Source organism: Sorex araneus, chromosome 6 (genome assembly GCF_027595985.1).
Source record: "Sorex araneus isolate mSorAra2 chromosome 6, mSorAra2.pri, whole genome shotgun sequence".
Taxonomy (NCBI): domain Eukaryota; kingdom Metazoa; phylum Chordata; class Mammalia; order Eulipotyphla; family Soricidae; genus Sorex; species Sorex araneus.
Window position 1 is genome coordinate 101,410,828 of NC_073307.1, and position 16,058 is coordinate 101,426,885.

The following is a 16,058-nucleotide window of genomic DNA, read 5'->3' on the forward strand; positions in this document are numbered from 1 at the left end:
CTAAAGAGAAGAAGTGGGCAGGGCACTTGCCTTGCATGAGGCTGACTCGGGTTTGATCCCTGGCACCGCACAGGGTCCCCCAAGCCCTGTCAGGAATGATCTCTGAGCACAGCGCCAGGAGTCAACCCTGAGCATGGCAGAAAAAAAAACAAAATAAAAACAAGACTCAAACTGGAGAAGCTGGGGCCCGTGGGTATAGCACCTGCCTTGAACACAACCTGGTACCCCATATGGTCCCCTGAGCCTCACCAGGACTGACCAGTGAGCACAGATCCAGGCACTGCTAGGTGTGACCCCCAAGAGATGAAAATGGACATCTTCGGAGGGGGAGGGGGACATAACAAACAGTATGCAGGGCTCTGGGGGCCTCTCCCAGGATCCTGGGCCCAGCTGTGAGGGCCTGGCCCTGAGGACCCACCCAGCAGTGGATAGCTGGAGGCACAGGGACCCATCAGGCCCACAGCAGTGCACGCCAGCCCGCTGAGCCATCTCCCCAGCCCCTTCATTTGGGGAGGGTTGTCAACTCAGTAGCGCTGGGTCTTACCCCTGGCTCTGCGCTTGTGGGCCATCTGCCACGCTGGGGAACAGCCCGGGGTCAGCCGTGTGCAACGCAAATGCCTTAGCCCGTCTGAACTACCTTGCCAGCCCCAGACCCCTTCATTTTGGGGGAAATTTTGAGAAATATTTTTAGCTCTCTCTCGACCCCCTTCATGGTTTCACATCCTGGCTGAGGTCAGCCCTGTACTGCCAGCAGATCTGGGGCCACCACGGCCATGCGCCCAAGGAGCTGGGGAGAAGACTCAGGGCCTGCACATGCTCGGGCTGCTTCCCTGGCCCCCCACACTGCTGTTCCACTCATTTTCATGTGCAGCATTGTTTTTGCTCTTTGGGTCACACCCAGCAATGCACAGGGCTACTCCTGGCTCATGCGTTCAGGAATTATTTCTGGTGATGCTCAGGAGACCATATGGGATGCTGGGAATCGAACCCGGGTCTGCCACATGCAAGGCAAACACCCTGCGCTATCGCTCCAGCCCCTGCAGCGTTGTTTTTGTGTGAGTGAGATTAAGCCAGGTCTTTCTCCATGCGCGCCTCCCACCCCCGCTCTGCCCGGACTCATCCCCTCTGCCTCCCCACCCCCACCCCTGGCCTCGGCTGCCTGGGCCCATCTCTGCTCCCCGCTTCCCAGTGCTCAGCGGCTTCTGAAGCCTGCGAGGTTTTCAGCGCAGTCTGCACCCATCACGTGTCCCCCAGCGGCCCGAGAGGCCTGGGCTGGGTCAGATGCATGAGTGAATTCTGCGCCCCCTGGCTCGGAGTCTCCTCCAAATTCCACCTAACACCTACTTCCCATGAAGGAAAGGACGGGGTGCGGGAGACGGCGGTCACAGGTCTCAGGCCCTGGGAGGTGAGGGGCAGCGAGTGGGGCCCCTACCAGGGGTGTGGGGGCTGGTCTGTCTCTGCTTTCTCCTGAGGTGTGGGGGGTCCCGTCCTCGAGCCTCACCTGCATCAGGGTACGCAGAGACCCCACGTACGACTGCTCCGTGTCCAGCAGCGTCATGGTCACGTGCTTCCGCATGTCCTGGAGGGCACAGGCAGAGAGAGCGTGAGTGGGGCTTTGTCGACACCTGCACCCACCCCCGTGCACATTCTGGAAAATCGGCTCCGGGATTCCTGGGCCCAATCCTGCCTCCTCCGTGCTGGATGACATCCGCAGGTATCTGCCCCCACCGCCCCTCAGCACCCCTGCCTCCGACCTTCCCTCAGCCCCCTGAACAGGTGTCAGTGAAATGCTGTCAAGGAGGCCCCCACCCCCACTGGCATGTACGTTTTCTCAGCCTCCTGCCTTCCAAAGAGGCCAGACTGGACCCACTCCCCAGGGTCACCCCTGAATGGCTGGGCAGCCCCGATTCTGAGGGATGATTTGCCAGAAGCAGGCCTGGGGGTGTTCTGCTCCCTGGGCCTCAGTTTATCACCTGGCCCTCTGGGCCTCTGTCCCAGGCCTCCTCCACACGCCTTCCCAGGCAGCGCTGACCACTAGTCTTCCTGGCTGAGGGCCCCTCTGCCGGCTCCTCAGGAGGCCTGGGTAGGTCCCCCATCCCCTCGGGGCCCAGATCTCTGGGGCTTCCTCTCCCGTCCTGAGCTCCAGCCTTACGGCCTGCGGGTGCCCTACGCACAGACAGGCCACTTGACCTGCTCACCACTGTGGGCTAAGGGCCCGGCCTGCCCCAGCTGCTGTCCACCCACTGCCCAGAGCCAGCCTTCCTCAGACCCCAGAACTCACACTTAACAAGTTTGTAAATCACGGCTCTTTCATTAAATACTAACTTTTTAAATGAAAGACATTCACAAACTTTAAACTTAGGTAAAAAACCAAAACAAAACCCAAACCCTCAAACCAAACCCCAAAAACAAACAAAACAGCAACCAGAGGATTCAGACCTGCCCTACAGGGAGGGGAGTCCGGGGAAGTGGGCGCCCATGCTGGGAGTTGGCGTGGGGTGGAGAGGAGTCCCCCTGTGGAGGGGGTCCCGGGTCCTGGGTGAGGGGTGGAGAGGCCCGGGGCCCGCCTCACCATTACTGCTCCGCTCAGTGCTCCTGAGGAGTGAGGATCCAGGGCCGGGCGAGCACATGCCTTGCCCTGGGGAGCCCCAGGCCTGATCTCCAGCCTCGCGTGGGCCCCAGCACCAAGCTGGGAGTCTCGCCTAAGGAGCACTTGTAGCCCAAACACCAAAAAGAGAGAGAAACCCAGGGCAGCTTCCTGTAGGAGGTGCCATGAGCCAGAGAGGGTGGGGGCACATCAAGGCCAGGGGGCCTCCCTGGCAGGTCTCGGGTACGGCCTACACACACAGCTCACGGCCCGAGATGCAGGCACACAGTGTAGGGCTGGTCTCCTCAGTGCCTACTGAGGGCCCCAGCACGGAAGCACCCTGGGGTCCACTTTGTCCTCTATCCAGTGACCCCTCCCGGCCAACCTGCCCTTCCCCAGCGCCTCCCTGACCCCCTCCCCCCTTCAAGCAAAGGGATGGGAGCAGAGTGCAGGGTCGGGGCCAGGAAAGACAGCACAGAGGGGAAGGTGCATGCAGCTGACCCGGGTCCAATCCTGGGCATCCCACACGGTCCCCGACAGGAGTGACCCCGAGCACAGAGCCAGGAGTAAGCCCTGAGCACTGCTGGGTGTGGCCCCCAAACAACAACAGGAAACAAAACAAAACAACACACCAGAGCCGGCTTCCCACGCAGGGTCCTTCAGACACCCACGCTGGGTCCGAGCACACTCTCTGTGTGGCGGGGTGCTGGGTCTGACCCCCAGTACCTCACAGTCCCCTGAGCACTGCCAGAGCCGGAAGCAGGCCCTGAGCACTCCTGGGCTGACTCCAGAGCAGCAACAACGACCAGGCCCTGCTCTGACTCTGCCTCATCAGGCCCTGCTCCGACTCCGCCTCACCAGGCCCGTGTGTCTCCAGCTGCCAGCCCGCTGCCCCCTCCTGACCCGCCAGGCCACTGGGGGGACTCAGAGTAGGGGGCAGCCCAGGGCCCCAGGCAGGGTGCAGGGGAGAGCAGCGCTCAGCAGCAGCCCCTTGCCAGAGGCCCCACCCCTGCAGGGAGGAGGAAGCCACTGAGATCAGTCTGTGAGACGGGGTATCCCCGGCCAGGCCCAAGGCCCCAGTGTCTGGGACGTGACAGCAGAGGCCTGTGGAGACGGAGACCCGGGAGAGGCCAGACGCCCCAAGGAGACATACCACATGTCCAGCCGGAGGCCGACAGAACTCTCACTCGAGTCCAGGAGAATGGCCAGGTGGAGACACAAAGGGAAGGAGCCCCAGACCCCCCATCCCCTGCAGGAGGACACTGGGTAGGGGGGAAGGAGGGAGGGCACCTCATTGGCACCGGGCGATGCCTCCAAGTCCCGCAGGCAGAGCCAGGGCGGTGGGGGAGGACACGCACACACACACACAGAGGTGGCCACACACACACACACAGAGGTGGCCAGCCCCTCCACAGGGGAGGACACACACACACACACACACAGAGGTGGCCACACACACACATAGGTGGCCAGCCCCTCCATAGGGGAGGACTCTCTCTCTCTCACACACACACACACACACACACACACACACACACACACACACACACACACACACACACACACACACACACACACACACAGGTGGCCACCCCCTCCGTAATCCGGAACATATACAGGGGGCTGCCGGGTTCAGGCCCAAGTGGGAGGCAGGGACCAAGTCTAGCGGGCCTCCCACTCTGCTCCCCAAAAGGTCCGGGGTTGGGGTAGGGGGGACCAGCAGGGACAAGCCTGGGTGCAGGGCTGGGCCGTCCCCCACCCCCCGGGTGCAGGCCACAGGCCTTTCAGCGGTGCCAAAGCCCGGTGCCTGCCCGCCAGCCCCCCTCCCCCCACCCTGCTCCATCCAGCGCGGCTGTCTTCAGAGCTGCCCCTCCCCCTACCCCTACCTGGGCCTCCCCCGGCTCCTCCGCGGCGGCCTCCGCGCCGCTGCTGCCGGCGGGCTCCCCGGAGGCAGCGTCGGGGCCCAGCTCGCGCATGTCCTCCAGCGCGATGGTGAACTGGGCCAGGGTCTTCACCATGTGCAGCATGCGGCCGGCGGGAGCGCGGCCTCCCTCAGGGGGCTCGCGGGGCCGGGTCCCAGCCGGCCTGGAGCGCGCCCACCGCGGCCCGCCTCCTCCGCGCACAGCGCCGCTCGCTCGCTCGCTCGCTCGGTGCCCCCGCCCGCGCGCCGCCTCCCCCAGCCCGGCCCGGCCCGGCCCGGGCGCTCAGGGTCGCTTCGCCCCGACACCCCCCTGCGCGGCCCGGTGCGCAGAGGAGGCGACGCGCACCTTCTGGGCACTGTCAGCACGCTGGGCTCGCGCAGGGGCGCGCACCCGGCAGGCGCGAGCCCAGGGCCACCTGCTGGGGCCTGGTGGGTGCCCGCGCTTGGGTCATACACAGAGTGCTGGGCCCCCCACCCCACCCCCCACTCCCAGCCCGTGCTGCCACGGCCACACACCTGTAGCCGGTACCCAATGGGGGATCACGTAGAGGGCCCGCCCAGCCTCAGTCCCGCTGCACCCCCACCCACGTGACCCACGTGCTGCGCCTGGGGACCCTCAGCCCCCCACCAGATCTACAGATCTCAGTCTGCTTTGCATGCGGCTGGGGGTGGGGGGGGGCTAAGCCCCACTCTCACTGATGCTGCAGTCTCTCAGACCCTCGGGATCAGGGGTGGGGCAGGCAACGCCAGGGTCCCTTCTTCTTCTTTTTTTTCTTTTTGGGTCACACCCAGCGATGCTCAGGGGTCACTCCTGGCTCTGCACTCAGGAATTACCCCTGGCGGTGCTCAGGGGTCCATGTGGGATACTGGGAATGGAACCTGGTCAGCCTCGTGCAAGGTAAGCGCCCTACTGGCTGTGCTATTGCTCCAGCCCTGTAGGGTCCCTTCTGAGGCTATGTAAACAGGGTTCCCCCACTCACCAAGTGCCAGGGAAACCCCTCCTCCAAATCTGCTCCTCCACCCGCTTCTACCAGCCTAGGAGACAGCCTGCCCTACCCCACCCCTCTGCGCCCCTGCGACCACACTGCAGCCACTTCTGTTTCAGCGCCTAGACACAGACGCCTGCTCTCCCCTTGGCCTAGGTCTCTCTCCAAGCAACGCTTTGACTTGATGCTTTCACCTCAGTCTCCAGGTGAATGTCTCCACCTCATGGCAGCCCTCCTTGGCTGCCATGTCAGGTCAGATGCTCCTGCTCAGTGCTCCGAGAGGCTGTTTCCCCCCACCATGCCTCACAGCCTGCTGGTGCACGTCTGAGCAGTCTAGATTGCCGCTCCCCCCCGCCCCCGGGAGACTCGGGTTCCATGGGGGCAAGGCCTGTACCCATTCTGAAATCCACAGCACGTGGGTGCTGACTGACAAGACACCCCAGGGATGCTCAACCCACCCGGCAGCGCCCTGCCCCATCTTCCCTGGGCCGACCCTGGGCACTGTCTCGACTCACCCTTTTCTCCATTCTCACTCACCTGAGCCAGTGCTTGGTGCTTCTGTGCTCAGCCTCTGTCCGCACACTATACAGATCGGTAAACCCGGGAAGATGGTGCAGCTATTCTCAAGTTTAAAGCTGATGGTGGTTGCGGGGTATGGTGCCACCAGCAGGTCAACCTGTACTGCGGGGCGGGTGCACAGCATCCTGATGGTGCCTTCAGGCTTCCTGATACCCCCAAATCGCTGCTGTACCTTTGGCCAGACCCCAACAACTTGGGGCTAAGTTTACCAAGAAATTTAATGGCCAAAAGTTAGGTATGTGGGAGCCACACCCACAAACCACTTCTGGCTCAGCTATGCAAGTCCATTTATTGGCCTTGCTTCAGAGACCCATAAATTAATCTCGAAAGAGATCAAAAGCCACAGTTAATCTCAGACCTGCGCATGACAGGACAGACTGGGGTAAACTGGAGGTGGGTGGGTTGGCCTGGTGCCTGCCCAAGCAGAGCCCCCAGCAGCCACTTGCCTCCACAATCCAAAATTGCCGCCATACCCTCAGTCAGCCTGACTCCACCATCTCAGGACAGATCTCACCGAGACATCATCTGCTGGAAATTCTGGTAGGCGGGTTTTGTGACTGAAATTCCCAGCCTTTCTGGAGGTGGATGGACTACCTCCCCCCACCTCCCTGTACTTCCGGAAGCCTTGGCCATCACATCCACACCCCAAACACACCCAATTGAAAAGCTACTTCAGCCTTACCGTCCAATAAAAATACCTAATGCTATTTTGCCCTGAACAAACACCGTGACCTCTAGCACCTGTATGGCAAACTATAATGCACAAAAGGAGAGAGAGAGCAAGAATGAAAGTGGCTCCCATTGAGAGAGGCTGGGGGTGGGGGGGTGTTGGGGGATGGTAACACTGGTGGAAGGATGGGTGCCGAATCATTGTATGACTGAAAACCAATTATGAACACCTTTTTAATGCTCTATCTCATGGATATTTCAATTTAAAATTTTTTTAAAGTAATGTGGAATTCATACCCAATTCAATCAGCTTAATCAGTGGCTGAATAAATAGCAGTACTCCTAGATTAATTAAAAATAATAAAGCTGATGGTGGTGACATCAAGAGAAAAATAAAAGGCTGGAGTAATAGTACAGTGGGGAGGGCGCTTGCCCTGCACGCAGCCAACCCGGGTTCAATCCCCGGCATCCCACATGGTCCCCTAAGCACCACCAGGAGTAATTCCTGAGTGCAGAGCCAGGAGTAAGCCCTGAGTATCACCAGGGGTGACCCAAAAACGAGGGGGGGGGGAATTTAATTTGAGTAGAATCAGTAAGGGGGTGTTTCACTCCCAGGACGCCTGGTCTCACCAGCACACTCCACCCCACCCTGCACTCACTTTCACCACAGGCAGCTCCTCCCCCAGGAGCCTTCTAGGACCCCACAGCAGTGGCAGGGATCCTGCAAGTCATTGGAAAGGCACTGTCTTTTCTGAAATCCAGCAAGAGGGGCCTGGCTGATAGTACAGTGGATAGGGCACTTGCCTTGCATGAGCCAACCCAAGTTCGATCCCCAGCATCCCACATGGTCCCCTGAGCACTGCCAGGAGTGATTCCTGAGTGTGGAGACAGGAGTAAGCCCTGAGTGTCTCTGGGTGTGACCCTGAAGCCAAGGTAATAATAATAATAATAATAATAATAATAGTAATAACAATAATAATGATAGAATAAACTAAGGCATGGGGCTGAGCGCTGCAGACCCCACCCCCTAGTCTTGCTGGGCCTTCTCCAGCTTCCACACCTTCTAGGAATTTATTTGAAAGGCACATTCTCAGCTCCCACTACCTCTGCTCCCACTTCTGAAACTCCTGGGTGAGAGCCACCGGCAGGAAGTGTTTGTGCTCAGCCCCTTCTGCCCCCAGAGGTCCAGACCTCTGGGAGCAGCCGGCGCACACTTTCCCTTTGGTTTGTAGTAAGAATCCAGTCAGAGGCCAGAGCCCAGTACAGAGGGGAGGGCGCTCTCTGCTAACCCGGGTTCGATCCCTGGTATCCCAGATGGCATCCAGCCTGCCTGCAGTGGCGGTGTTTGTTGTCCCAGCTGCCCGGTCCTCGGGCTCCTCAGGACACCAGGGTTTGGAGCTCGTGTGGCTTTATAAAGTCTGCAATAGTGTGAGGTGTTGGGGAGGGGCCGCCCTCCTCTCCGAACCCCACGTCTCTGGCTCACCCCACCATGCAGCTCCTCCCAGCCCTTCAGTCAGAGGAAGGGGCAGGGGGTGGGGCGGGGTTCTGCCCCCCACAACCCCACACTGCACGAGGAAGATCGGGAGTCCCAGCTCCATGAAACCACCCTTCTTTTGGGGTGGGGCCACACCCAGTAGTGCTCAGGGATCACTCCTGGTGGGGCTTGGGGGACCATCCGTGGAGCCAACCAGGTTCTAGCCTGAGGTCTCTGTTCTCCCGGAGGCCACCTGCCCCCACCCCCTCCCTTTGCCCAGGGAAGCTGGTGACAGCTCTGCTGCGGTGGACCCAGTCCCTCCCGCACCTGCCTCCGAAGGCCTCTCCCACCTCTGAGCCCCACCCAGACCTCCTGCCCTCGTGGGCTCACTTGGTCCTGCAGCTGGTGCCAGAAGAGAAAGAACTCACAGACGGACAGATGGACAGCTGCCGAGTGGTGGCTGGGTCAGGGGCAGGAGGCAAGGCCGGAATGACAGGCGGCCACCTAATCAGAGGATGGATGTGTGGCTCATGAATTGATGACACACGGTGGGAGAGTAAATGAACACACACAGGCGATTCAGTGGCTGTGGCCGGCTGAGGGTCCACGGCACCCGTGGGCTGATCTGTCGAGCGGATGGAGCCCCTCCAACTGTTCCAGGTGCCATGCGGGGAATTCTTTTATTTTTATTTTTTGGTCATTGCTGGGGGTTCTTGGGAGATGCTGTGTGTCAGGGATGGAGCCCAGGCCTCCGGCACGCAATGTGCTCAGGTGGGCTGTGGCCCTCTCCCTCTGGCCCTGTGCAGGGGCTGACAGGGACACAGGGCCTGGGCCCTGCCTGACCTGGCTGAGAAGGAGAAAGGCAGGTTCCAGGTTCCAGGTCACTAGCTCAGAGTGCCTGCCCAGGGCTGCCCAGCGCACAGGGGAACTCCAGTCTGAGGTTCTTCACCGTCACGGTGAGGTTTTAGCTACCAGTGTCTGTCTCCCTTTCCCGCTGTGCCTCCCCAGTGCCCAGGCCGGCTCTTTAGGCCTTCAGCAGCCGTCCATAGCCCTCCACCTGAGGCTTGATTACTGTCACCCCCCTACTTCATATGCAAGCAAACTGAGGCTCAGGGGTCATCATCTAACTGGAAAGGGTGGTGCGCAGTGGCTGCCTCCAAGACTCCTGCTGTTTTTTGAGGGGGGTGGGGGTTGGGGTTTGGGTCACACCCAGCGATGCTCAGGGCTTACTCCTGGCTCTGCTCTCAGGAATGACTCCTGGCGGGTCTCCAGGGATCATATGGGAAGCCAAGGATCGGACCCAGGTTGGCCGTGTGCAAGGCCAGTGCCACTGTACTACGGCTCCGGGTCCCAGGACCCTTGTTCTGACCCTCCCACAGCCCGGGAGGAGTGACCATGTCCTCCCTCAGCCAAAGGGGCTCAGTGTTCCACTGACAGCTGCACCCTTCCTCCAGCTCCCCGGGTTCCTCACGGTGACACCCACAGGAATCTTCCGGGCACAGCGAGGAGGGGGCCGCCTGCACGCAGACCTTGGCTCTGCCACTTCCGGGCGGGTGAGCTGACCTTGACCGAGACCTGTCCCCTCCTGGGGCCTCAGCCACTCCATCCGTCCTGGGCTGACACCCCTCCCCCCTGCTTCCCAGTGTCTGCTCCTCCCCCTGCTCACCAGGGTCATGTCCTGTCCCCCCCAGACCCGCCCCTCTGGCAGCCAGAGCTCTCCCGGCTGCATCGAGTTCCCAGGCTCACTGTGCTACCAGAGCCGAGTCCGGGGCTCCCCGGGGACCCGCAGCTCAGCGGCCCCAGAGTTCCCAGGAACGTGCCTTGGGACTGAGAAGAGATCAAGGGCCTCCGGATCCTTGGGATCCTCCAGCCTCAAGGTCAAGGCTCTGCTGAGGCCGGTCTCCGTGTGCCCGGAGGTGGGACTACGGGTCCCATCCGTGGGCTGGGTCACGTGCTGCTCTCCTCCCTGTGGTCACGCGCCTGCACGCTAACCGTCGGGGGGAGGTCTTTGTGGTGGGCTCGGTTCAGCAGACCGTGGGGGCTCTCTCTAGTTTGAGGGCGGGAACAAGAGGAGGGCTGGGGTGCCACGTTGCGGGCTGCAGCCCGGGTGGAGCCCTCAACTCCACATGGTCCCCAAGCACCAAGGCAAGAGTAGCCCTGGAGCACCTCTGGTGTGAGCCAGTGAGAAAAGATTCCAAAATATCTCCAAAATATCTCTAGGGGGGGCTGGAGAGATAGCACAGCAGGTAGGGCGTTTGCCTTGCACGCGTCCGACCCGGGTTCAAATCCCAGCATCCCATATGGTCCCCTGAGCACAGCCAAGGGTAATTCCTGAGTGCAGAGCCAGGAGTAACCCCTGTGCATCTCCAGGTGTGACCCAAAAAGCAAAAAAAAAAAAAAAAAAAATCTCTAGGGCCAAAGAGATAGTACAAGGGATAAGATAGGACAAGAGATAAAGCACTTGGCTAGGCTTGTGGCTGACGTGGGTTTAATCTCTGGCATCACGTATGGTCCCCCAAGTATCACCAGGAATGATTCCTGAGCACAGAAGAGTAAGCCCTGAGCACCATAATCTCCCTCCCCTCCCCCCAAAAAAAGCAAAATAGCTCTAGCTGTTTACTGAGCACCTAGTATAGGAAAGGCAGGTGGTAATTCGTTATGTCCCCACCTCATTCCACCCCTATAATCATCCCAGAAAGGTACAGCAGGTGGCATTTTTCTTCTTTCATTACTGGGGACCAAACCCAAACCAACCCATCCATGTACAGGATGTATTTCTCTGTATCTTTTGGGAGCCAGGTGGTTTGGGTTGGGGCGCCACATCTGGTGGTGTTCAGAGACTACTCCCAGTTCTGCTTGGGGCACCATATGCAGTGCCAGGGATGGAACCAGGGACGACCAAACGAAGGGCAAGTGCCTTAATCCCTTTACTGTCTCTCCCACCCCACAGATATATTTTCTACAGACAGAAATGCATTTTCCATCCCATGCGTCCCTCTTAAACTCCTCCCACGAGGAGGCGGTTTATGTCCACTCCCCTCGGGAGCAGGGCCCCCCCCCAAGATCATTTCTCCTGAGCTACCCTGACCTGTGTTACTAAGTGACAGCTCAGACTATGAAATGTTACTAAGTGACAACTCAGACTTGGCCACACAAACGCTCTACTGACACCTAGTGTGCCAAGTGGGACCACTCTTTTTGTGAGCACCCGGCGATGCACAGGGCTTCCTCCTGGCTCTGCCCTCAGGAATCACTCCTCATGGTGCTCAGGGGACCATATGGGATGCTGGGGATGGAACCCGAGTCAGCCATGTGCAAGGCAAATGCCCTACCCGCTGTGCTAATGCTCCAGACCCCAAATACCACTCACTCTTAAACCCAGTTCCCTCATGTGGAGGAAGCCCGACCACAGGCAGGACCACACGTGAAGTGTCCTGGCTCAGATGAGGGCCCCTCTACCGCCAGCACCCATGGTCAGTCTGAGAGAGCTTGGCTGCACAGAGACCCCACATCACTGCATCTGACCGTGGCTGCACAATTCTCGGGGGAGAAATCACCAAGGCCACCTGCTCCAGCCATAGGGCCAGCGAGCGACAGAACTGGGACAGGAACCCAGAGTCCCGAAAGTCTCAATGAGAGAGGTCAGGCCAGGTGACACTTTCTGCATGTGCTTGGCTCCCAGAGGCTGGCCACGGGCATCCAGCTGGGAGATTCCCCCACAAGTCAGTGGGACTCACTTTTCCTCCAGAAACTGTTCTGGAGGGGCAGAGAGCAGGAGCACAGGGGCTCCTGCCCGCACTGAGTGGTGGCGGCTGTGCCTCAGCCCCGGACACGCACCACCACTGCTCCTGGACCCACCTTGGACCCTCCTAGCAGGATGTTCTTGTCTACCCCTTAATGGGACACACATCCACTGCTGGCCACGGGTGACGAGAAGCTGCCCTTTGAGAGCTATCTCTGAACCCGCCCCAGCCTGAGCGCCAGGGCCATGGGCTCTGAAACGGGCAGGACAGGCTGGCATTTGGCCCCTTGTAAGCTGCCTGGCCAGTGGCACGGAGGGGCCACACTGGGGTCCTGGGGCATCTCCAAGATGAAACAAGCCAGCCCTCAGGGTGGCAGTGGCTGGAGACCGGGATTGCTCTTCCCTAGGGGGCCCCGAATAGGGGGGAGGCATCCATACCTGCATTCCCTCCCCACTGTCCGTCTCAGGGGCCACACGTGGGTCCTGCATGCTGGCTGACATCATCCTGCTGACCTTATTAACTTCTGTGACTAGCCACGTTCTTCTGTGACTCCTGTGCCCACCAGTCTCCCCATGAGTAAACAAACAAGTGGAGAAAGGTGCACAAAGACTCAAAATTCCCCCACGAGGCTTCCCAAGGGCAGGGCAGGGGTGAAGCGGGGTGCTGGGCAGAGAGGGAGATGCACAGCCCAGGGGCTCGAGCAGCCAGGAGGCAGTGCTGTTCTGGGAACTGCAGTCCCACCACATGCCCACAGGTGGCAGCAGAGGCCCGCCTGAGGGGCATGTGGTTTGAATTGAACTGCAGGAATTTTTTAAATGTGGGGTTTTTCCCTTTCTTCTGCTCAGTCCTCCCTCCCCTTTCGCTCCCCCTCCCCCCACCCCCATTAATTTCAAGAAGATACAGCTGAACCTTCCAGCCCGGGAAGGAAAAATTTCTCCACATCATGGATCATGGCCGGAAGCATAAGGTGGGGGGTGGGGGGTGGGAGGTGGATGGATGGATCCCAACAGATGTGGAAAAACATCCCCTAGCCGCTAATGAGCTCTGGATCCACTTATTCCCAGGGCCCAAGGGGCCGGAACTGTCACCCCCATTTTACAGACACGCACACACAAACACAGATCTGGGGGTAGGGACAGGGCAGGGACGCCCCTGGGGATCAGAGGAAGCTTTAAGGTAGAATGTGCTAACCCAGCTCCCAGGAAACCCCTCACTCACCCACCCGAACGCTTCTGCCTGCCTCAGTGGGCTGCTTGGCCTGTGGCCCCAGGCCTGGGGGTGGGGGTGGGGGTCACCTCCCCAGCCTCCCCCACATTATCTCATTCAGAGAGACCAAGCCCAGCTCAGCACAGCACAGGGAATGGGACCTTGCCAATGTGGGCAGGCACCATTTTCTACGGGGTGAATGCCCTCTCCCTACAGTTTTCTCACTTGAGCAAAGAACGTGAACCCCCAACTGTAAGTGCTCTGGAAAGGGGGCACCCGCCTTCACCTCTGCCCCATTCTCCAGCAGAAGGGAGCTGGGGTGAGGGGTCATGGGAACGGAAGTTGGCCTGCTCCTTCCCGGCCTTGAACGCAGGCACAAGTGAAGAGGGGGCTGCATCTGCCTGGCTGTCAGGGTGGGATGGGGTGTCCCGCCTCAGGAGCGGAAGCTGAGTCACTGGGCTGGAAGCCAGACTCCCTGGGAAAGGCCAGGCCAGAGCCCCAGGGAGCCGAGAGGGAGGGGAGGGGGCCAGGGCCTGTGCAGCAGGACAGAATCCTGGGGGCCCCTCAGCCAAGAGAGACCACCCTCCCCACCAGCCCTGCCGCAGGACTTCGCAGGGCCCGGGAGACAAGACAGGGGTAAGGCGCTTGCCTGGCACGCTGCACCCGGCCCGGCTCCTCTCACGGCAGCACACAAGGCTCCACCCCAGGCACAGAACAACCCGGTGTGACCCCCCCGCCCCGACATCCCATATGGTCCCCTGAGCACCGCCAGGAGTGATCCCTGAATGCAGAGCCAGGAGGAATCCCTGAGCACCGCCAAGTGTTGCCCAAAACAGACACAGACACAGACATACACAAACACACATACACACAGACACACACACAGACACACACACACATACACACAGACATAGACACACACAAACACACACACACACACACACACACAGGTGTGGCCCCATCAAACTAGCACCAAGAAGACATTTGATTCAGAATCCTGTGGATCCACCCAGAACAGCTGGGGCATCCTGGGATCCTACAACACTCTGCTCTCCCACCCCCAAACACTTCCCAATGGGGGCTCCTTCCCACACTGCTTCTCCTCCAGAACCCTCAGCCTACCCCGCCCCCGCCCTGCTCTTCTCTTTGCTCTCGGCCCCATCCAGTTCCATCAACTGGCCCTTCACGTTCCCGGGATGGTGCCTGTCCATTCTCAGCTCCCCCTGACCTCATCCTCTATCTCTGACCCCTACCCCCAGAGACCTGACAGTGGCCCTGTCCTAACTCCCTTACCAGCAGTTACCGAGGGCCAAGGGCGTGGGCAGAGGCCACGGATACAGTTGGACCTCTATGGCTCAGGCCAGAACCAGTCTAGGAGACGCCTGTGGGCATCTGGGAAGCAGCAATGGGGTCCCAAGGAAGCCCAGCGGGCGGCCACCAAGCATGCCCCATCCTCAACTGAGAAGCCAGGCGGAGAAGGACCCTTCTGTCTGACTGGACACAGGTGCAGTGGCCCGTGACCCCCAGAGCAAGCAGGCATCAGGCAGCAGAGGTTAGGACTGGACCCTTCCTGGAGAAAAGCACTTTCTGGCCACTGGTCAGTCATGCTGGCCTTTGACCCTGGTCCCAGGAAGCTCCTCCAGGACACCGGACAAGCCTTCGGTGGTGGAGATGCCCAGGGACAGGCCATGCCCTGCTCAGTCCTCCCACCCGGGGCTCCCCTGGGAGCTCTCCGGGGCTGGGTGGGCTTCCAGACCCAGCCACTGCATCACAAGGAAGGGCCTGACCTCACGCTGGGCAGTGACAGTGACCGAGTGTGTGTGTGAAGCTGGGTACGGGCACAGTGGACAAACATCACAAGGTATCTCCAAGCCAGGCCTTGTCTTCACTCCCCAAGTCCAGGCCAGTTTATCTGGAGACCGTCCCAAGGCCCAGACCCGCCTGCCGTCCCCACGCCCGGCCCTTCTCGGAACACGCTGGGCCTCTGCAAGGGCAGGCTTCACGCCTCCAGGCCTGCTGCGGGCTGTCGGCCACCGGCGGCATCGCCCAGCCCGCACTGGACTCCAGAGCCGGCGGCGACTGTGTGTGCTCCGGACCAGCCCACCTGCTCAGCTTCCCGATCCAGAGGTGGCCGTGTGGACACAGACTATGGCGCATCCCCTCTCCATGCCCGAGGGCAGGATGAGGGCGTGGGGGCCGTGGGAGGCTCCCCCAAGGCAACCGGCCGTGCCCGGGAGGCGCCTCCGAACCTGGTTCCAGGCCTCAGAAGCAGGTGGGTGCCCATCTCCCGGGGCTGATCCAGGGAGATCAGCCGACGTCATATCTAGCCCACGGTGCTGGGGGAGGCTTCGGGGTGCAGCCCACGGGACTGACTCACAAGCACCGGGGGACGCTCCCACAGCAGGCCGAGCCGAGGGGATGGACAGCATGGTCCACAGGGGTGAGGGGCTTACCCGGCACACCGCTGGCCCCGGGTCAATGGCCAGCATCACCTCTGGGCCCCCTGAACACTGCTGGCCTCGACCCACCTCCCCAAACCAACCAATAAATAAAACGCCCGAGAACGGGGCTCGGAGAGACATGGTGCGACAGGCCGGGCACAGGCAAAAGGACCCCCCGATCCCACCTCCAGCACTGCGAGGGAGTCAGTCCCCAGCTCCCCCGGGGAGGTCCCACGGCCAACAAGAACGTCCTGGGCCCTGGGGGGTGGAGGGTGGGGGAATAAGACACGAAAATGCCAGAGAATGTTCTGGAACAAGGTTAAAAGAAGGCAGCATGAGGCATACAGTCTGCATCAAGCGCACATCTTGAAGTAATATGCACAGGAGGGGGGAAACCTGGAAGGGAAGTCACCAGGCACGGGGTGCTGACTGCCGGCAGGGGGCCCCGGAGA

At 60.5% G+C, this 16,058-nt stretch overlaps 1 protein-coding gene across 1 annotated transcript in view; it reads right to left on the reverse strand.

The window, feature by feature from the left end:
* Window positions 1-16,058, reverse strand: part of ARHGEF17 (Rho guanine nucleotide exchange factor 17) — a 54,979-nt gene that overhangs the window by 17,146 nt on the left and 21,775 nt on the right. Inside the window, exon 2 of the mRNA XM_055141434.1 lies at window positions 1,502-1,579. Coding sequence (XP_054997409.1) covers window positions 1,502-1,579 — 78 coding nt within the window. The remainder of the gene's footprint in view (window positions 1-1,501; window positions 1,580-16,058) is intronic.